The following is a 20933-nucleotide window of genomic DNA, read 5'->3' on the forward strand; positions in this document are numbered from 1 at the left end:
GCGCTTGATGGTTTTTGCGACTACACTTGCACTTGAAGAAACTGTCATTTCTCTGCTTATTTGAGCTGTTCTTGCCATAATATGGACTTGGTCTTTTACCAAATAGGGCCATCTTCTATATACCACCCATACCTTGTCACAACACAACTGATTGGCTCAAACACATTAATAAGGCAAGAAATTCCACAAATTCACTTTGAACAAGGCATACGTTAATTCAAATGCTTTCCAGGTGACTACCTCAATATTTTTTTATTTATTTCACCTTTATTTAACTAGGCAAGTCAGTTAAGAACAAATTCTTATTTACAATGATGGCCTAAAATGCCTCATCAAGCTTGAGAAAATGCCAAGAGTGTGCAAAGCTGGCATCAGGCAAAGGGTGGCTACTTTGAAGAATCTCAAATATAAAATATATTTTAATTTGTTGAACACTTTTTTTTGGTTACTACATGATTCCATATGTGTTATTTCATAGTTTTGATGTCTTTAAGAAAAACCCTTGAATGAGTGGGCGTGTCCAAATTTCAAGTCACCTTATTAATAATGCACCGTTCACTGCTCACACACACCTACTCACTCCCTCCCTCACTCACCCACCCACAGGGCTATTACTGTATCACGGAGGGCCGTATCTTGGCAACAGTTGCCACGACGGTGAACGCATGAGCACCTTTCGCAGCCTTGGTAAAGAGAGAGAGGTGGATTGTCAAACCCTAAATCAACAACCGACTATGGGAGGCACACAGTACTATTCTATTCCACATCAGGTAACTGATGCGAGCAGTAGAATCAGATTTAAAAAAAAAATTAAAATACACCTTATGGAACAGCGGGAACTGTGAAGAGACACACACAGGCACTGACACACGATAAGACACACTCTACAAACACGTACACATAGATGTTGTAGCTGCTGCCTTGGCAGAGTAGCTGCTGCCTTGGAAGCAGCTAATGGGGAAATACAAATACACTATTTTCTTCCTACAATTTTGTATCAAAATGGGGAAATGGGAGGAGAGAACGGAGTAAAGGAGGTGGAGTTAAAATGAAGGATAGAGAGAAGATAGAAATGGGAGGAGAGGAAGGATGGAGTGTGAAGGGGTTAGAGTAGACACCTACCTAGACCCAGGTTGCCCTGGGTCGAACTCTTTCTCAAGAGAACCACTAGAGCAGAAACACTGGCCTACTTCTTTCTCCACACCCGCAACATGTGCGCACACACTTTCTCATGTGTGGTAGGCCTACACAGTGAGACTAATCCCAAAGATAGTCCTGGTTTGTTGTCATACACATGCTAATTTGGTTCAGTATTTATCAGTTGATTTGATTGTTATTTTGGAATGTGGAATGTGCATAGAAAGACCGTTGTCTGATATACAATCTTCTTTTCTCTGTCTTTCTCCTTCTCTTCATTCACTTGTGCTCTGCCCCTGTCTCTCATGAATCTGTAGCTTTTTCCTTCTGTCTTTATATTCTCTTTCTTGCTTGCATTTACATTTTAGTCATTTAGCAGACGCCCTTATCCAGAGCGACTTTCAGTAGTGAATGCATACATATCATTTCATTTCATACATTATTTTTCTGTGCTGGCCCCCCGTGGGAATCGAACCCACAACCCTGGTGTTGCAAACACCATGCTCTACCAACTGAGCTACAGGGAAGGCTGCTCTCATCTATATTGCTCTCTTCCCTCCCTCTAGTAGTGTCGGTGTTCAGTGTTAATGAGGTGGGTAAATGGCTAAACCATAAATATATCTGCACTCATCGATTGATCAGCACCTTTTCTGTCTGTAGTCAACATGGAGGTGGTATATTTCTCCCTGAACTGATCATAGTGAATCATGCATGGTATGTGTGCATTTTGTGGCTTTTTCTGAGGCCAGTGTGCTCATTGAGTCTCACACACAAACACATACTCTTTCACACCTCCATTGGTGGTAGGGGATAATGTCTGTGTTCAGTGTTAATGAGGAGGGTAAATGGCTTATCCATACACGTGTGTGTGTGTGTGTGTGTGTGTGTGTGTGTGTGTGTGTGTGTGTGTGTGTGTGTGTGTGTGTGTGTGTGTGTGAGAGAGAGAGAGAGAGAGAGAGAGAGAGAGAGAGCAGTAAAGCTAGAGCAGCCCTTACGCACTTCTGAGCAGTTGTTATGATTGGTCGAGACAGTCCAACTCTGTGATGAGAGCAGAGGGTATTCCACTGGGCTCTGTCCAATCACAGACTGTTACCATGCAGGGACACACACTGTACTAGCACATCCACACGCTGTACATGCATAGTCAACAACTCATATTGACACACAAATGCATGTCCAACAACACACACACACACACTGGTTCCCTGGCTTGCGTTGAAACTCTGAGCCAGCCCCCGAGTCTCAAAAATGACAACATTAGGGGTGAGTGTGTGGGAGGTGAGAGAAGTAGAAGAAGGAGTGAAAGAGAGTAGCTGGAGCGACATAACTTAAAAGAGAAAGGGAGAGAGAAATAGAAAGTAAATGGTAGAGAGAGAGACAGAGAGAGAATGGCTGGCCATTTAGGTAGTATTGCAAGTGGCAACAACTACAAAAATGCCTTAACATCAAGACAATGACCATCCGATTTTTTACAAAGTAAATCAATGGGCAGTGAGATCCATTAGTGCTGTTTTCTGCTGTTGGTCATAGTGGTCAGGTAGGGTGTGGATGTGGAACGGCCAAGATGGCAGCGTCCATAGCAGATGCCGAGGAGTTTGAGAAGTGGCTGAATGAACGACTAGACTCCTTAGAAGTTGACCAGGTGTATGGAGCTTATATTTTAAAAGTAGGAGAGTGGTCTTAGCGGAGTTGCTAACAAGCGGATGTATCTGGTTTTCAGGGATACAGCTAATTCAACCTAGCTTCTTTTTCTGCTGAAAACCGCATGTGGGAACTCCACTCAAGCGTTTTCTTTTACACCTGCTATGTTAGGTTAGGAGGAGAGTCGCGAAGAGAAGGACGACACACTGCTTGGAATACTATCTGTGTTTTTTTGGAGGGTGAGAAACTTGAAGGTGTCTGCAAAGAGATCATCAGGCAGTGGGTAGAGAGCTGTGCTCAGTCTGCAACCAAGAACAAATATGATATTGACGTACTGACCATTGCCAGTCTGATAGATTTGCAGGCGCAGATTGTGGTGAACCAAAAGAAAGTATCTGAGGAGTCCGGCAAGAGGGAATAAGCTAAAGAAGCAATCCTGGCTCAATATGCCAATAGCTGCTTCCCCCCAGTGGTGATAAATCCCTGTTTAACAACTCCAACATGGAGGAGGTTCTGAACAGGATGAAGCAGCAGAGGGACCAGGCTAAGACTTACATAAAAAGAAAGAAACAGACAAGATACCGCATGAAAAGGATAAACTAGCCAAGCAGGACAGGAAGGACAACGAAAAGAAACGCACACAAAAAGGGAAACACAAAAGATAAGAAAAACTAATGACACTTTGGGACACTGTCACATGAAATGTTTTGTTCAAGAACAAAAACACGTCTATTTTTGCCTATCCCAGATTTGCACCATAGACATTAAAAGCAGATTAGCACTATTACAAATATAACATGACATCTTAAAAAAAATAACATATGTTGTCCAGTGGATGCCCCGCCCCCCTCTGTGTGACTGACAGGTCTGGACCGGAGAGAGCGCATGTAAATGAGCCGCGCTCGGGCGGAGCGGGTGCCCATGTGGACAGGCACCATGCCTTGTTGTTCTGTGCGCTCATTGGCCAACTCGCATCGACATGTTTTAATGCGCTGCGGGCCAGGGGAGGGTCTAAACCCTGGAGAGCGGTCCCGAGTGGATCACACGGACGGAATCTCTCAGGGACTTCAGAGTCCCGCCAGGCGTTGATGCCACGCAGTTTAACGTCAAAAAGCGACCCAAACGCTTTCATATTCATAGACGCAATAAACTTTGGACTTTTGGAGCGACGGTGTCTGGCCGGTAGTGTGTGCAGGCAGCACGCCACAGGCTGGATAACCCCTCTGTTTGGGTCTGATGTCCTCTACAGACAGTAGCGCTCACCCTGCCGTCTTTTACCCCAGGCTGTTGTAACAGGGAGGGGTAGAAACGTGGAGGGCGGGCCCTGACTGCATTCGCCTTGTTATGTATTCCCGTGATCGCATCGCCATCTTGTTGCAATCCCTCTTTTACGTGTGAGAAAGCATTTATCCAAGGAATATATTTGTACTCATTTTCTTTCCGGTGAGAGGAAGAAAGGAATAAACAAAGTGCGCGTTCGCGTCTGTTGCGTTCCAGACAGTGCTCCCCGGCGGATCTCGGCTGTGCCTTTTTTTCTTCTGTCCTGGGCGATCGGGTAGCCTACGGTGAGGGGCGCACGATGAGCATCGATACTCTTCTGGAAGCGGCCAGATATCTGGAATGGCAAGCCCAGCAACAACAGATCACACATGGTAAGAAGGGGGTACTCAGGTGGGAAGCGGCGGGGGGCCTGCGGGAGCTCACAGTCTAGGTAAGCCTTTGGAATAGCAGGATTTGGCTTGGTCGGTTTATTGGGTGGTCCACACCTACTTTAACCCCGAACGGTCATGCATTCCCACCGATCACCCTAGGTCCTGCTGGGAAACATCGTTTTCACTCAGTAGCCTGTTCATGGACCCTTTACCGGTAATTCATGAACATAGCCTGACTGACCCTCTGTAGTTTGACTAATGCATTTATTTTCATTTATCAATACGGGAGCAGGAGGTATTTTTCTACCTCGGTTTCCGGGTTAAATCCCAGCTATATATAGCTTTGCTGCTACTAATATGCGCACTCTGTCTGTGTGTGGCTAGTTACGCTGTATCTACTGACATTGCCGCGCGTTCTGCACTCCAGAACGCTTCTGTATTTGTTTCGGGTTGGCTTCAAAGCATGTGTTGTTGCTTGCTACAATGTTGCAACTGTGGATCACACACACGCGTGTTACTATGTTACAACAGTACATTACATGTACCATGTCGTCATTACAGCCTTCAGTCTTTTATACTCTTGGAAATTCTAAACATGTTTTGGGCGTAAAAGATAGGTCTAGTAGGGTGATATTTTAAGCTTGTTTTGCAATAGTAGAATTTTGGCAAGGCTACTGATGGTCGATGTTGCAATCTGGTCTCAGAGCATTTCGTATTATTCTTTATATAAATCCGAGACACTATTTAATATGATATGTTATGTTTGGTATGGTTACATAAGACAGATGGTTACTTAAGGCAAAAACGAAAGAAGGGTGGTTGGTTGAGGTGGACACGGGTGGGTGTATAATGCGAAGTCTAGCAACCCAAAGGTTGTGTGTTCAAATTTTATCACCGACAACTTTATCATTTTAGCTAATTAGCAACTTTCAACTACTTACTACATTTTAGCTACTTTGCAACTACTTAGCATGTTTGTTAACTTGTAAACTTAACCCAAACCCCTAGCCTAGCTAATGTTAGCAAGCTAGCTAACGTTAACCACCTAACTAGAATTTGTAACATATCATACGTGTAGCAAATTCATAACATATAATATGAATTGTAATTTGTAACATATCATACGAAATGGGTGCTGGACATCCACAAATTAGTACATACCATACGAAACATAACATATCATACTAAATGGAGTGTCTCGGACTTACGTACAGAATAATACAAAATGATCTGATACCAGGTTGCATAGGGCGGTGGCAGGCAGCAGAACGACCAAGCAGGCTCTCTCTTTTACATAATGCTCTGACATTGCTCAGCTATCTTATGACACTCCGGGGCGGGACACACACACAACCCTACTCCCTGTCTACTAAAGTAACTCCCTCCCTATGACAGAGCTGTGTGTGTGAAACGTTAAACACGGCATGGGTGTCCGTTTGACGGGGTTGTGAACTGAATCACAGTTATTCACAGGATATTTCATCGACGGTTGGTGATTTAATCGTCACATATTGGCAAGAGGGCTTTTTGTTTCACTCATCTGGTGACGTGTCAGTTCATCCACACGCCCCTAGTGGCACATACATACCGTGTGCCTAAGAGGGCCTGCCCCCGACCACCACGTGCATGCCAGAATGACTGGCGCACAGGTCACAGTGGGGGGAAAGTAGGGCAACCCCACCTTCTCTCTTTTCTCCCCCTCCTCTATCTCCTCCCATTTTTTCAAATCAAAAGTATATGGACACCTTTCTCCCTCTCTCAATGAAAGAGTTATGTAATTGATGTTTGCATGTTTTGAAATCTGGAGCAGGGCTGAACAGAAACAGTGTGTGAGTGTGTTGCATGTATGTACACTACATGACCAAAAGTATGTGGGCACCTGCTCATCCAACATCTCGTTCCAAAATCACGGACATTAATATGGATTTGGTCCCCCCTTTGCTGCTACAACATCCTCCACTCTTCTGGGAAGGCGTTCCACTAGATATTGGAACATTGCTGTGGGGACTTGCTTCCATTCAGCCACCAGAGCATCAGTGAGGTCGGGCGCTTAAGCCTGTCTCGCAGTCAGCGTTTCAATTCATCCCAAAGGTGTCTTATGGGGTTGAGGTCAGGGCTCTGTGCAGGCCAGTCAAGTTCTTCCACACCAATCTCAACAAAAAATTTCTGAATGGACCTCACTTTGTGTACAGGGGCATTGTGATCCTGAAACAGGAAAGGGCCTTCCACAAACTGTTGCCAACAAGTTGGAAGCACAGAATTGTCTAGAATGTCATTGTATGCTGTAGCGTTAAGATTTCCCTTCACTGGAATTAAGGGGCTTAGCCCGAACCATGAAAGACAGCCCCAGAGGTTCGATCCCAGGCTGTCTCACAGCCGGCCGTGACCGGGAGCCCTATAGGGCGGCTCACAATTGGCCCAGCGTCATCCGGGTTAGGGGAGGGTTTGGCTGGGGGGGGATCTCCTTGCTCATCGCACTCTAGCGATGACGGGCCGGGTGCCTGCCAGCTGACTTCGGTCGTCAGTTGAACAGTGTTTCCTCCGACACATTGGTGCGGCTGGCGTCCGGTTAAGCGAGCAGTGTGTTAAGATGCAGCGCGGCATGGCGGTCATGTTTCGGAGGACGCATGACTTGACCTTCGCCTCTCCCGAGCCAGTTGGGGAGTTGCAGCGATGAGACAAAATCATAACTACAAATTGGGGAGAAAAATGGGGTACAATTCAAAAAGGAAATAAAAGAACAACAAAAACCATTATTCCTCCTCCACCAAACTTTACAGTTGGCACTATGCATTGGGGCAGGTAGTGTTCTCCTGGCATCCGCCAAACCCAGATTCGTCCATTGGACTGCCAGATGGTGAAGTGTGATTTATCACTCCAGAGAACGCGTTTTCACTGCTCTAGAGTCCAATGGCGGAGAGCTTTACACCACTCCAGCCAATGCTTGACATTAGAGCAGTGAAAGCGCAGAGTCCAATGGCGGAGAGCTTTATACCACTCCAGCCAATGCTTGACATTGCGCATGGTGATCTTAGGCTTGTATGAGGCTGCTCGGGCCATGGAAACCCATTTCATGAAGTTCCCGACGAACAGTTCTTGTTTTGACGTTACTTCCAGAGGCAGTTTGGAACTCGGTAGTGAGTGTTGCAACCGAGGACAGACGATTTGTACGCACTATGCGCTTCAGTACTCTGCGGTCCCGTTCTGTAAGCTTGTGTGGCCTACCACTTCGCGGCTGAGACGTTTTTGCTCCTAGACATTTCCACTTCACAATAACAGCACTTACAGTTGACCGGGCCAGCTCTAGCAGGGTAGAAATTTGACAAACTGACTTGTTGGAAAGGTGGCATCCTATGACAGTGCCATGTTGAAAGCCACTGAGCTCTTCAGTAAGGCCATTCTACTGCCAATGTTTGTCTATGAAGATTGCATGGCTGTGTGCTCGATTTTATACACCTGTCAGCAACGGGTGTGGCTGAAATAGCCAAATCCAGTCATTTGAAAAGGCGTCCACATACTTTTGTATATATAGTGTATGTATGTGTGAGAACCTTTTCAGAGCGGAAGAGAAAGGTCAGGGAGTCTGGAAAGTGTGCTTATCCCCCCCTCCCCATTGCAATGCAGAGGTCCATCTCTCTCTCCCTCCCTCCCTCCCAACCTACCTCTCTCTTGTTTTCTCATTTACTAATCCGTTACTTTCTAAATGTAATCCATTAGTTACTAGTTACCTGTCCAAAATTGTAATCAGTAACAATTTTGGATTAGTGTAATATAATTACTTTCAGTTACTTTTTAGACCAAAATGAATATTACCAATTGAATGACATACAATTTCCATATATCCCCCATAAAAACAACATGCATACATACACATATATATACACATATATATATATATATATATATATAATTAGGATAAATCAATCTAAGAGTTTACATAGCTGGCCATAAATGGATGCTGCATTTATAAATGTATGGGTTATGTAGGCTTCTTCTAACCCATTGCTTTCTACTTCAATAGAGATATTCATTTGATTAGGCTATATCTTTACATTAAAAACCAAAGGCTGTCAGATTTCCAGTCATTCCAATTCATTTAATACCACTTGATCTTCAAGAATAGGACTTAGAAATATATAGATTATCCAAATTGTTTTACCTGAGCATGACCCAAAAACTAACGACTTATTAGCCTACTCTGTTGTTTATGATTGTGTTGTCATGAAGAACTGATTGGGCTCATTGCTTCGAGTTGGAAAATAAATACTGCTCTCATGGAATGGCATGCTTTGTGCACTACCCAAAACATTTTTTTAACCTTTATTTAACTAGGCAAGTTAGTTAAGAAAAAAATCCTTATTTACGATGAAGGCCTACCCTGGCAAAACCTGGGCCAATTGTGCAACGCCCTATGGGACACCCAATCACGGCCGGATGTGATTCAGCCTGGATTTGAACCACGGACCTTTGTGACGCCTCTTGCACTGAGATGCAGTGCCTTAGACTGCTGCGCCATTCAGAAGCCCGTTGTTGTGGAAGGCTGTTCACAAATGTAGACCTATGTCTGTATTTTAACCCAATAATGGTTGAATTTAAGAAGTTTAAGCTGCCTTTCAATCATTGTTTTTGCAACCAGTGGACAACAAGTGAAAAATGCGCTCTTGCAACAGCTCCATAGTGAGTATCCAGTCTGTGGAATAAACGTTTGAGGGTGATCCACCCTTCTAATCTCCTCCGTGGTATTGTGCTTTACATACTGGCAAAAATGAGTTTCATTTAACGACCATGACTGGGGCTTTTATTGCTCAATCAAAAAAAAATATCCATAGGCCTAACGGACACATGCTCAAACTCGCACACTTTTGATAGACTTAAACAGGTGCAAATGATCAAGATATCAAAGTGTCACCAACAAAAACCGTAAACAATAGGCCTATAACAAATGTAGCATATTGCATTCATTTTCACACGCAAATAGGCCGTCATTGTAAATAAGAATTTGTTCTTAACTGACTTGCCTAGTTAAATTAAGGTTAAATAAAAACTACAATCCGTAAAGTGCAATTGGTTAAATGAGAGCAGCAGTGTGATTCACATCATTGTGCTATGTAGATATATCAATAATAAGTCATATCCATATCGCCCGTAGGCCACACCCCTGCTGTCGTCCTTACCTCCAGTTGGATGTACTGGATAATCCTTGGATGATGACAGCAGTCACACCATTGGAAGACATAGCTTGGACTGTAGCCTACAAAAGCCTTTTCCCGCGATTCATCAAACCCATTTGGTGTGTCATCAATATGGTCTCTGACGTGTGTCACCTTTTTAGTTAATGTCTGTGGGATCCCTTGTGTCGTGTGCATCTAATTTTGCTACGGATCTATGGTAACTGCCGTTTCATTGAGCATGCTCATTTAAGACAAACCCCTTTTGTTTAGTGTGTGTGTGTGTGTGATTTTGCTTGCCTGTGTGTCTGCTGTGTGCTGTGTTTATTGATGTGCATATGTGTTGACCTGTGTGTGTACGTGTGCATATGCGTGTCAGCTACACCGTGTTTGGTGTGCATTGCCGTATGTTGCCGGCTCCAATGACACCGCTGAGTAGACCCATTACAACCACCCCAGGCCAACGCCCCATTCAACCCACCAGCCTATCACAGGCCTGGACCAAGGGCTTTCAGCGAGAGACCCTGTCCCCACGTCCCATCGGTCGGTCTGCCTCTAGGATGACATCATTGTGTGTGTGTGTGTGGGGGGGAGGAGTGGGTGTGTGTTCACCACTTCACCTAAGACAGTTTTGTCTGTGAAATATGAATTCTACTACATTTTCGTACTGCTATACGAGATGAAGCCTTCAAGTCCCTACATTTCTAACCATCATCTCTTTCCTCTTATATGTTATTCTTCTCCTCGCCCAAAGAGGAGGAGCGCTGCAGAGAGAAGGCGGAGCTTCACAGCCGGGAGGCAGAGTCCAGACGAGCAGAGGTTGTGACCTGTGTGGACCAGCCAATCAGATTCAACCATGTCACCTGGGGGTCATCACAGCATTGGCCTGAGTCATCACAAGATTGTCAGCACCAGCACCTCCCTCCCTCCTCTCACCCTCTTCCCCTCTCCCTCCCTCCTCCCCCCATCTCCATCGCTGTCATCCCCATGGTACCCGTTGTCACAGCTACGCCCTCTGAACCGCCCCTTCCCGTCATCACGACGATCGCTGCCGCGGCAACCTCGCTCCACCTCGAAGGCTCCCAGGTGATGAAGGGAGGCTCCTCCCCTACTCAGCAGCAGCCAATCCAGCGCCAGCTGGCAGTCCAGGTGAAGGCGGAGCCTAACTCGATGACGCCACAGACAGGCGGAAGCCCTAGCCAATCCCAACCTCCAATTCAGATTCCGTACCCGACCTCCATCATCACCAAAGCCGCTTCCCAACATGCACTACTTCCGCAGCAAGCCATTCCCACACAGCCACGCCCAAACGGAACCATCATGGATGACCTGAGAGGGTTGGACGGGAAGAGACGACCAGGAGGGTGAGAGAGAGTCCTCGTTTTTGAGGGTATACATTTTGCATGGATTTTCACTGATCACCGACTAAGGAAACTGAATGATCTACAAATAATAAATTAGTAGTTATTTAGGATGCAAGGTGATTTGTAGATCAGCCAGTCAACAGTGGAACACCACGAGTGTAGTTGAACAAATTGGAATGTAATCGAACACGCACAGTGTAGTCAAACATGATGGCATGTAATCGAACGCAAACATGATGGCATGTCATCGAACACAAACATGATGGCATGTAATCGAACACGCACAGTGTAGTCAAACACCAACAATTGGTGTGGAAGTCAGTTTTTATTCAGATGTTGTGTTTTGCAGAGCTGGAACCAGAGAGGTGCACAACAAGCTGGAGAAGAACAGAAGAGCTCACTTGAAGGATTGTTTTGATACGCTGAAGAAGAACGTTCCAAACGTAGATGAGAAGAAAACCTCCAACCTCAGTGTTCTACGCAGCGCCCTGCGTTACATACAGGTCGGCTACATGTGTGTGTGTGTGTGATGTTAGGGTGGTGCAGTCCCCTTTTCTCTTTCCCTCTGCCTTTTATCTTGCTTTTCTTCTTCTCATCCTCGCTCCCAATTCAAATAAATGTTTTTTTCTTTAATAGCCAAAATTCACAGAAAATATAGCGATTAGAGCTGTATTCTAATTAAGCTGCCATTTCCTTTTTCTCTCATTCCCTCCCTCCCTCTCTTTTCCTGGATCCTTGGCCACGTGAGTTGAGAGCACATGGCTAACGTGAGCTCAGTGACGTCAACCCTCCCTCCCTCTACCCCCTCCCTCTGCCCAGCTTGGCTATGCCCCTCCCTCACGGCAGAGTGAGAGAGACACTGAGCACTCTGTTCTGCTGCTGCTCTGCTCTTTGTCTCTACCTCCCTCTCTTTCTGTCTACCTCGGTTTCTTTCTCTTTTTCGCACAGTCATCCCTCTTTCCTTCTCATGCTTTCTCTTTCCAGTTATACATCCCTTTCTCTGCCCCTTTCTCTCTTTCTCTCCTCCCCCCTCTCTCGGTTTCTGCCCTTTAGAACACTTGGTAACCATAGAGACAGGCGGCAGGTGGTCAGAACACTGCAGGAGGTCCAGTTCTTTACTCTCTGTGTGTGTGTGTGTGTGTGTTTTCGCAGGTGTATTTATGCAAGGATGTGTTTGTGGAATTGTGTGTTAAGTCTGCAGGCTTTGTACTCACACTAGCACCCTGCTCCTTTTAACAAGGGCAGACAAAATGAAAAATATTATGCTGATTGATGATGAGGATCATGATGACGAAGGCTTTTCAAAAACAGGTGCTGTGGTTGTTTTGAGGATGATATCTCTGGAAGCACACTGGTCACTGATAACAATGATCTCTGGGAGGGTATCGACAGGAGATCTCCATCCTAGTGATGGAGAGAGAGAGGGGGAGCAAAGAGAGATGAGGGAAAGGAATGAGGGAACCTTAGAGGGGGGTAGGAGATACACTTCCTGGCCAAAAGTATGTGGACACCGCTTCCTATTAGTGGATGTCTATTTCAGCCACACCCGTTGCAGACAGGTATTTCAGCCACACACACAAGCCTAAGATCACCATGCGCAATGCCAAGCGTCGACTGGAGTGATGTAAAGCTCACTAACATTGGACTCTGGAGCAATGGAAACACGTTCTCTGGAGTGATGAATCACGCTTCACCATCTGGCCGTCCCACAGACGAATCTGGGTTTGACGGATGCCAGGAGAACACTACCTGCCCAAATGCATAGAGCCAACTGTAAAGTTTGGTGGAGGAGGAATAATGGTCTGGGGCTGTTTTTCATGGTTCGGGCTAGGCCCCTTAATTCCAATGAAGGGAAATCTTAACACTACAGCATACAATGACATTCTAGACGATTCTGTGCTTCCAACTTTGTGGCAACAGTTTGGGGAAGGCCCTTTCCTGTTTCAGCATGACAATGCCCCCGTGCACAAAGCGAGGTCCATACAGAAAGGGTTTGTTGAGATCGGTGTGGAAGAACTTGACTGGCCTGCACAGAGCCCTGACCTCAACCCCATCGAACACCTTTGGGATGAATTGGAACGCCGACTGGGAGTCAGGCCTAAACGCCCAACATCAATGCCCGACCTCAGTAACGCTCGTGGCTGAATGCTGCGGGGACTTGATTCCAATGTTCCAACATCTAGTGGAAAGCCTTCCCAGAAGAGTGGAGGATGTTATAGCAGCAAAGGGGGGACCAACTCCATATTAATGTCCATGATTTTGGAATGATATGTTCGACGACCAGTCCACATACTTTTGGCCTTATAGTGTATATAGAAGTGGGGGATGGAGGAAAGGAGAGGGGGAGATTAAGGAAGAGGGGAGATGTCAGCTAGAGCAGTAAGCTGGAAAACAGCCAATTACATGACTCTTTAAATGAAATTACACCTTTATATCTTCCAATTAGATTCCTCGTTATATACTGTCACTCCCCTGCTCTACCGCAGAAACCCTTGTGGATGTTGTTACCGAGGAAACGGCTATCTGTGGCAGCTGTTGCCGTGGTGTTGGAGACGCAAGTAGACCAAATGAACACACACACACACACCAACCTGCGTTTTCCTCTCCTGTACCACCATGCGTGTCATCATCGGGAAGGTGTGTGTGTGTGTGTGTGTGTGTGTTGAGCTGGTCTGTTCACCAACACACACAATTCCACCAATACACACAGTTCGACAAACACACTCGCATCCAGACACCGAGCCAGTTGGTCAATGAATAGTCAGCCTTCTCTCAGTGCACTGCTATCATACATATAGCTATCAAAATGACTTGTTTCATTTCTTCACTGTTATTGATGAATGAATATGCAATGTAAAAATGAATGATTTGTCTCATGATAGGATTATCAATATGATTAATGGTACAACCAACCACACAGACGGTACAAGCGTATAGGCTAATCCCGATCTCTCTTACAAAGCTCCAGTAACACCTCTGCAGAGAGAAATGGGAGCCCTTTGAATGTTGAGCCGGAATGGAGTGTTCCTGGCTAGCAGTGAATGTAGTGTATTTGGAGGGGTGGGGAGAGAAACTGACCTCGCGTGTGGACTCCATCACGTGCCTGCTAAGAGTAAACCGCTTTGCTCACTGAACTCAGTGCCCTGTAGTCGGATCATGTGATGTCCCTCTCTCTCCCTTTTTCGTTTGTTTTCTGTCTGTCTTCTCCTCTATCCCATCTCTAGTATCGCCGCCATCTTGTGATCTTCTGTTCTCTAACTTTTCAAACTCTTTCTTTCCACCCTGTGCTCGCTCTTCCTCTCTCACTCCCCCTCAGTAGTAAGTTGCGTGTGCCTGTGTTTAGGAGCCCCTCAGACCACTCATTAACTTGGACAGAGAACCATTTGTCTGCATGACTACTGCACACCTCTCTCTCCCTCCATCACTTCTTTCCCTCGCTCCCTCTCATAAGTTGACTATTCTTCTCTCTCCATGTTGTCTGCAGTGCACACACATGGTTGGGTCAGTTTTGGGCAGCTGTGATTGGTTTACGTGATATGTGTGTTTGCACGTGTGTTATGAGCAAGGAGCGTGTTAATGTCCCTTTCTCAGACTTTGTGAATGAGTTTAATTTATGGTAATTTGTAACAAGTGTGTTGGTATTACATATGCTGATGTGTGTGTCTCCCTGTCCCCCAGACTCTGAAGCGAAAGGAGAAGGAGTATGAACATGAGATGGAGCGTCTAGCGAGAGAGAAGATCTCCACGCAGCAGAGACTGGCTGAGCTGAAGAACGAGCTGAGTCAGTGTATGGACGTTATGGAGATAGACAAGGTCCTCAGACAGACCGTACAACCCGAGGACGACCAGGCTTCTACTTCTACTGCCTCAGGTACACACACACAGACAGACACACACACACTTGCTGTGTGTATACCAGGGTTTCCGTTAGAAACACATTTGACCTTCATGCTTATCAGTCTATAGCAGTATTTCCCAAACCTGGTCCTGGGGACCCCAAAGGGTCTCCTAGCACTACACAGCTGATTCAAATAATCAGCTAATCATCAAGCTTTGATTATTTTAATCAGCTGTGTAGTGTTAGGGCAAAACCCAAAACAGGGACACCTTGGGGTCCCCAGGACCGAGTTTGGGAAACGCTGGTCTACAGGTTAATTTGCTGTGTGTGTGTGTGTTTTCGTTAGCCTATCTTATTTATCCAACACAACTATCACACGTGCACAGCATACGTGTCTATTTTGAGCAGGATATTTCTCCTGCAGCTCCTCGTCTGGTGCGGCTGAAGTTAAACGTGTGCTTTTGTAAGCCTGTTCATTGCGCAAGAATTTGAAATGCAATCTTGTGTTAAGTTTTGGTGAACAATTAAAAAGCTAGGCCTACTATTTTTATTGTCAACTGGTAGCCGAATTGAAGCGCGCCTCCCATTCACCATTAAAGTGCAGGCAACAGGCTGTCAGTGCGTCACCGCCACTTTACAATGTGAGCTGGAGGCAGTATGCTTTCTGAAAACACAGGCCTACTTAATAGTTTGAAACCTGACTGTTTTACTTCATATTATAAAGGCATGTCCTACCTTGCTTCGTAGCAGCCTATAGGCAAATCTGACCAGGAACGTCTTACCTTGCTTCATAGCAGCCTATAGGCAAATCTGACCAGGGACGTCTTACCTTGCTTCATAGCAGAGCAGCCTATAGGCAAATCTGACCAGGGACGTCTTACCTTGCTTCTTAGCAGCCTATAGGCAAATCTGACCAGGAACGTCTTACCTTGCTTCATAGCAGCCTATAGGCAAATCTGACCAGGGACGTCTTACCTTGCTTCATAGCAGAGCAGCCTATAGGCAAATCTGACCAGGAACGTCCTACCTTGCTTCATAGCAGCCTATAGGCAAATCTGACCAGGAACGTCTTACCTTGTTCATAGCAGCCTATAGGCAAATCTTACCAGGAACGTCTTACCTTGCTTCATAGCAGCCTATAGGCAAATCTGACCAGGGACGCCTTACCTTGCCTCGTAGCAGCCTATAGGCAAATCTGACCAGGAACGTCTTACCTTGCTTCATAGCAGAGCAGCCTATAGGCAAATCTGACCAGGGATGTCTTACCTTGCTTCATAGCAGAGCAGCCTATAGGCAAATCTGACCAGGGACGTCTTACCCTGCTTCATAGCAGCCTATAGGCAAATCTGACCAGGGACGTCTTACCTTGCTTCATAGCAGAGCAGCCTATAGGCAAATCTGACCAGGAACGTCTTACCTTGCTTCATAGCAGCCTATAGGCAAATCTGACCAGGAACGTCTTACCTTGCTTCATAGCAGAGCAGCCTATAGGCAAATCTGACCAGGGACGTCTTACCTTGCTTCATAGCAGAGCAGCCTATAGGCAAATCTGACCAGGGACGTCTTACCTTGCTTCATAGCAGAGCAGCCTATAGGCAAATCTGACCAGGGACGTCTTACCTTGCTTCATAGCAGAGCAGCCTATAGGCAAATCTGACCAGGGACGTCTTACCTTGCTTCATAGCAGCCTATAGGCAAATCTGACCAGGAACGTCTTACCTTGCTTCATAGCAGCCTATAGGCAAATCTGACCAGGGACGTCTTACCTTGCTTCATAGCAGAGCAGCCTATAGGCAAATCTGACCAGGGACGCCTTACCTTGCCTCGTAGCAGCCTATAGGCAAATCTGACCAGGGACGTCTTACCTTGCTTCATAGCAGAGCAGCCTATAGGCAAATCTGACCAGGGACGTCTTACCTTGCTTCATAGCAGAGCAGCCTATAGGCAAATCTGACCAGGGACGTCTTACCTTGCTTCGTAGCAGAGCAGCCTATAGGCAAATCTGACCAGGGACGTCTTACCTTGCTTCATAGCAGAGCAGCCTATAGGCAAATCTGACCAGGGACGCCTTACCTTGCCTCGTAGCAGCCTATAGGCAAATCTGACCAGGGACGTCTTACCTTGCTTCATAGCAGAGCAGCCTATAGGCAAATCTGACCAGGGACGTCTTACCTTGCTTCATAGCAGAGCAGCCTATAGGCAAATCTGACCAGGGACGTCTTACCTTGCTTCATAGCAGAGCAGCCTATAGGCAAATCTGACCAGGGACGTCTTACCCTGCTTCATAGCAGCCTATAGGCAAATCTGACCAGGGACGTCTTACCTTGCTTCGTAGCAGAGCAGCGTATAGGCAAATCTGACCAGGGACGCCTTACCTTGCCTCGTAGCAGCCTATAGGCAAATCTGACCAGGAACGTCTTACCTTGCTTCATAGCAGAGCAGCCTATAGGCAAATCTGACCAGGGATGTCTTACCTTGCTTCATAGCAGAGCAGCCTATAGGCAAATCTGACCAGGGACGTCTTACCCTGCTTCATAGCAGCCTATAGGCAAATCTGACCAGGGACGTCTTACCTTGCTTCATAGCATAGCAGCCTATAGGCAAATCTGACCAGGAACGTCTTACCTTGCTTCATAGCAGAGCAGCCTATAGGCAAATCTGACCAGGGACGTCTTACCTTGCTTCATAGCAGAGCAGCCTATAGGCAAATCTGACCAGGGACGTCTTACCTTGCTTCATAGCAGAGCAGCCTATAGGCAAATCTGACCAGGGACGTCTTACCTTGCTTCATAGCAGAGCAGCCTATAGGCAAATCTGACCAGGGACGTCTTACCTTGCTTCATAGCAGCCTATAGGCAAATCTGACCAGGAACGTCTTACCTTGCTTCATAGCAGCCTATAGGCAAATCTGACCAGGGACGTCTTACCTTGCTTCATAGCAGAGCAGCCTATAGGCAAATCTGACCAGGGACGCCTTACCTTGCCTCGTAGCAGCCTATAGGCAAATCTGACCAGGGACGTCTTACCTTGCTTCATAGCAGAGCAGCCTATAGGCAAATCTGACCAGGGACGTCTTACCTTGCTTCATAGCAGAGCAGCCTATAGGCAAATCTGACCAGGGACGTCTTACCCTGCTTCATAGCAGAGCAGCCTATAGGCAAATCTGACCAGGGACGTCCAACCTTGCTTCATAGCAGAGCAGCCTATAGGCAAATCTAACCAGGAACGTCTTACCTGGCTTCATAGCAGCCTATAGACAAATCTGACCAGGGACGTCTTACCTTGCTTCATAGCAGCCTATAGGCAAATCTGGTTCATTCATCTCTCTACTCAGCCACACTGCCCCCTTTCTCTCTTTTTGATCAATTCCCTATTAGGCCTGCATACGTTTACTGCTGGGGACATATGGAATGGGGAATTGATATAAGGGCAAATAATTGGCACAATGAATGTGCAAGAATTGTCAGGAGACAGCTGAGCCAGCCATTCTGGAGAGAGACTCGCCTATATCTACGCCACACACCTCTCCCGTTCTTGTCTCAACATTTTAAATGATACTCAAGGCACATTATCTTCACACATATCTTAGATCCTTTTCACTGACAGCCACAACTCAATCAGCGAGGCCTGTTGCTGTATTCCCACATAGGCCTACAAGCTTGTGATTTCAAACAATCCACAGCTATAGAAAACAATTTAAAAAGCGAATGATCCTCGATTCCTTTGTGGCTAAGTCATGCTTTCTGGTGATTTATTTTATTTATGTATAGACAGGAGTAAAAATGTATAATTTTGTCTACTTCCTAGCCTCTTTGACTCGCCGCCTATGAAAGACTTCATATGCCATTTCTCTCCTGTTCTATTGGTTTTCATATCAACTTTCTTCCATTGTCCAGAAGCCAAAGGCATTATCCTAGTCATATTAGCAACAAATCTAAGTTGAACAGATTTTCATCTCTATCACATATGGAACTGCTCTTTTTATTGGCTACTTCAATACAGGAGTTGCATGTTCTTCTAAAATGAATGACCATAATCGTTATGTGATTTCTGTCACTCTGAGCACCGTGAGTGGAAGCCCAAATGGGTTACGCACCCAATGCATATGGGTCCGGTAAATTTGTCAGATGGACGGTAAATTAAAATCTTCCCGGTCATGTTGTCCAGCACCACAGAAACCCTGGTGTAGACATACATGTCAGTATGTGTGATGTGTTCTTATAGTGATATGTGCTGTATGAGGAATCGCTCTCCCTCTCTCTCTTTCAGAAGGGGAAGACAGTTCTTATAGTGATATGTGCTGTATGAGTAATCGTTCTCCCTCTCTCTCTTTCAGAAGGGGAAGACAACTTTGACCAGGACATTGATGAAGACCTCTCCCCTCCTCCACCACCCTTCTCCCTCCCCATTATACAGGCCAAATCATTCCTCACTCCTCACCTCTCCATCACACACAAGACCCTTTCCTCTGGGGTTCTGACCAGCCCCTCCCTCTTGGCCCCCCCTCCTCACCCCCAAGCCATCGCCCCCGCCCCCCCACCTCACCCCCATCCGACCGTCCAAGTCTCACCCAAAGTCATCGCCCACCCCTCCGTCATCCAGGCTGTCAATCACGTCCTCCCGGCTAATCACAAACACCTTACGCACATCGCTCCCTCCCCCAGTCCTGCCTCCTCCATCTCGCAGCCAATCACAGCAGCCTCCGCCGCCCACCAGACAATCACGGCCCAGCCCATCGGACACATCACCGTCCACCCTGTGGCCCACCTGGGGGGTCCCCTGCCCCCCCACATGTACCCCCAGGGATTGACGGTCTCCCAGCCCACGGTGTTGGGGCATATCACCCACACCTTCACCCACCACAACCTTCCCCACGTCCAGGCTAGCCATGCTACCGCTAACGTGCCCCAGGTCAATGGGGCGGCAGTGCCTGGCCAGGGTGGCTCGTCCCTGGGGAAGCCCACAACCATGCTGGCCCACCACCATCACCACCACCACCACCACCACCACCCACAGCTGGTGGGACAAACCACCGTCCTCAACCCAGTCACCATGGTGACTGTACCACCCTTCCCTGTTAGCACACTCAAACTGGCCTGAGAGACAGGACAGGGCGCGACGCGACGGAGAGGGCGCGGGCAGGAGGTAGGGCACGAGAGAGAGCGACAGAGTGCAAGGGTGCGACAGAGAGGGAGGGCGCGACAGAGAGAGTGGGAGGGCGCGACAGAGAGAGAGAGAGAGAGAGAGAGTGGGAGGGCGCGACAGAGAGAGAGAGAAAGTGGGAGGAGGGCGCGACAGAGAGAGAGAGAGTGGGAGGGCGCGACAGAGAGAGAGAGGGAGTGGGAGGGCGCGACAGAGAGAGAGAGTGGGAGGGCGCGACAGAGAGAGAGAGAGTGGGAGGGCGCGACAGAGAGAGAGAGAGTGGGAGGGCGCGACAGAGAGAGAGAGGGTGGGAGGGGCGCGACAGAGAGAGAGAGAGTGGGAGGGCGCGACAGAGAGAGAGAGAGGGCGCGACAGAGAGAGAGAGAGGGCGCGACAGAGAGAGAGAGAGAGTGGGAGGGGCGCGACAGAGAGAGAGAGAGGTGGGAGGGCGCGACAGAGAGAGAGAGAGAGTGGGAGGGGGGCGCGACAGAGAGAGAGAGAGTGGGAGGGCGCGACAGAGAGAGAGAGTGGGAGGGCGCGACAGAGAGAGAGAGAGGTGGGAGGGCGCGACAGAGAGAGAGAGAGAGAGTGGGAGGGCGCGACAGAGAGAGAGAGAGAGAGAGTGGGAGGGCGCGACAGAGAGAGAGAGAGAGAGAGTGGGAGGGCGCGACAGAGAGAGAGAGAGAGTGGGAGGGCGCGACAGAGAGAGAGAGAGAGTGGGAGGGCGCGACAGAGAGAGAGAGAGAGAGTGGGAGGGCGCGACAGAGAGAGAGAGAGAGAGTGGGAGGGGCGCGACAGAGAGAGAGAGAGAGAGAGTGGGAGGGCGCGACAGAGAGAGAGAGAGAGTGGGAGGGCGCGACAGAGAGAGAGAGAGAGTGGGAGGGCGCGACAGAGAGAGAGAGAGTGGGAGGGCGCGACAGAGAGAGAGAGAGTGGGAGGGGCGCGACAGAGAGAGAGAGAGTGGAGGGCGCGACAGAGAGAGAGAGAGAGT

General features: G+C 47.5%; 1 protein-coding gene and 1 pseudogene across 1 annotated transcript; both read left to right on the forward strand.

Annotated features, from left to right (window-relative positions):
• The first annotated feature begins 2701 nt into the window (after window positions 1-2701).
• On the forward strand, window positions 2702-3496 carry LOC115153735 (coiled-coil domain-containing protein 43-like; annotated as a pseudogene).
• Window positions 3497-3997: 501 nt separating this feature from the next.
• On the forward strand, window positions 3998-20025 carry mntb (MAX network transcriptional repressor b). Its single transcript, XM_029701814.1, has 5 exons — window positions 3998-4430; window positions 10353-10962; window positions 11312-11465; window positions 14641-14833; window positions 19137-20025. The coding sequence occupies exons 1-5, from the start codon at window positions 4358-4360 to the stop codon at window positions 19898-19900; spliced, it is 1794 nt and encodes a 597-aa protein (XP_029557674.1). The 5' UTR covers window positions 3998-4357; the 3' UTR covers window positions 19901-20025.
• Window positions 20026-20933: the final 908 nt, after the last annotated feature.

This window comes from Salmo trutta, chromosome 19 (assembly GCF_901001165.1).
Source record: "Salmo trutta chromosome 19, fSalTru1.1, whole genome shotgun sequence".
Classification (NCBI taxonomy): domain Eukaryota; kingdom Metazoa; phylum Chordata; class Actinopteri; order Salmoniformes; family Salmonidae; genus Salmo; species Salmo trutta.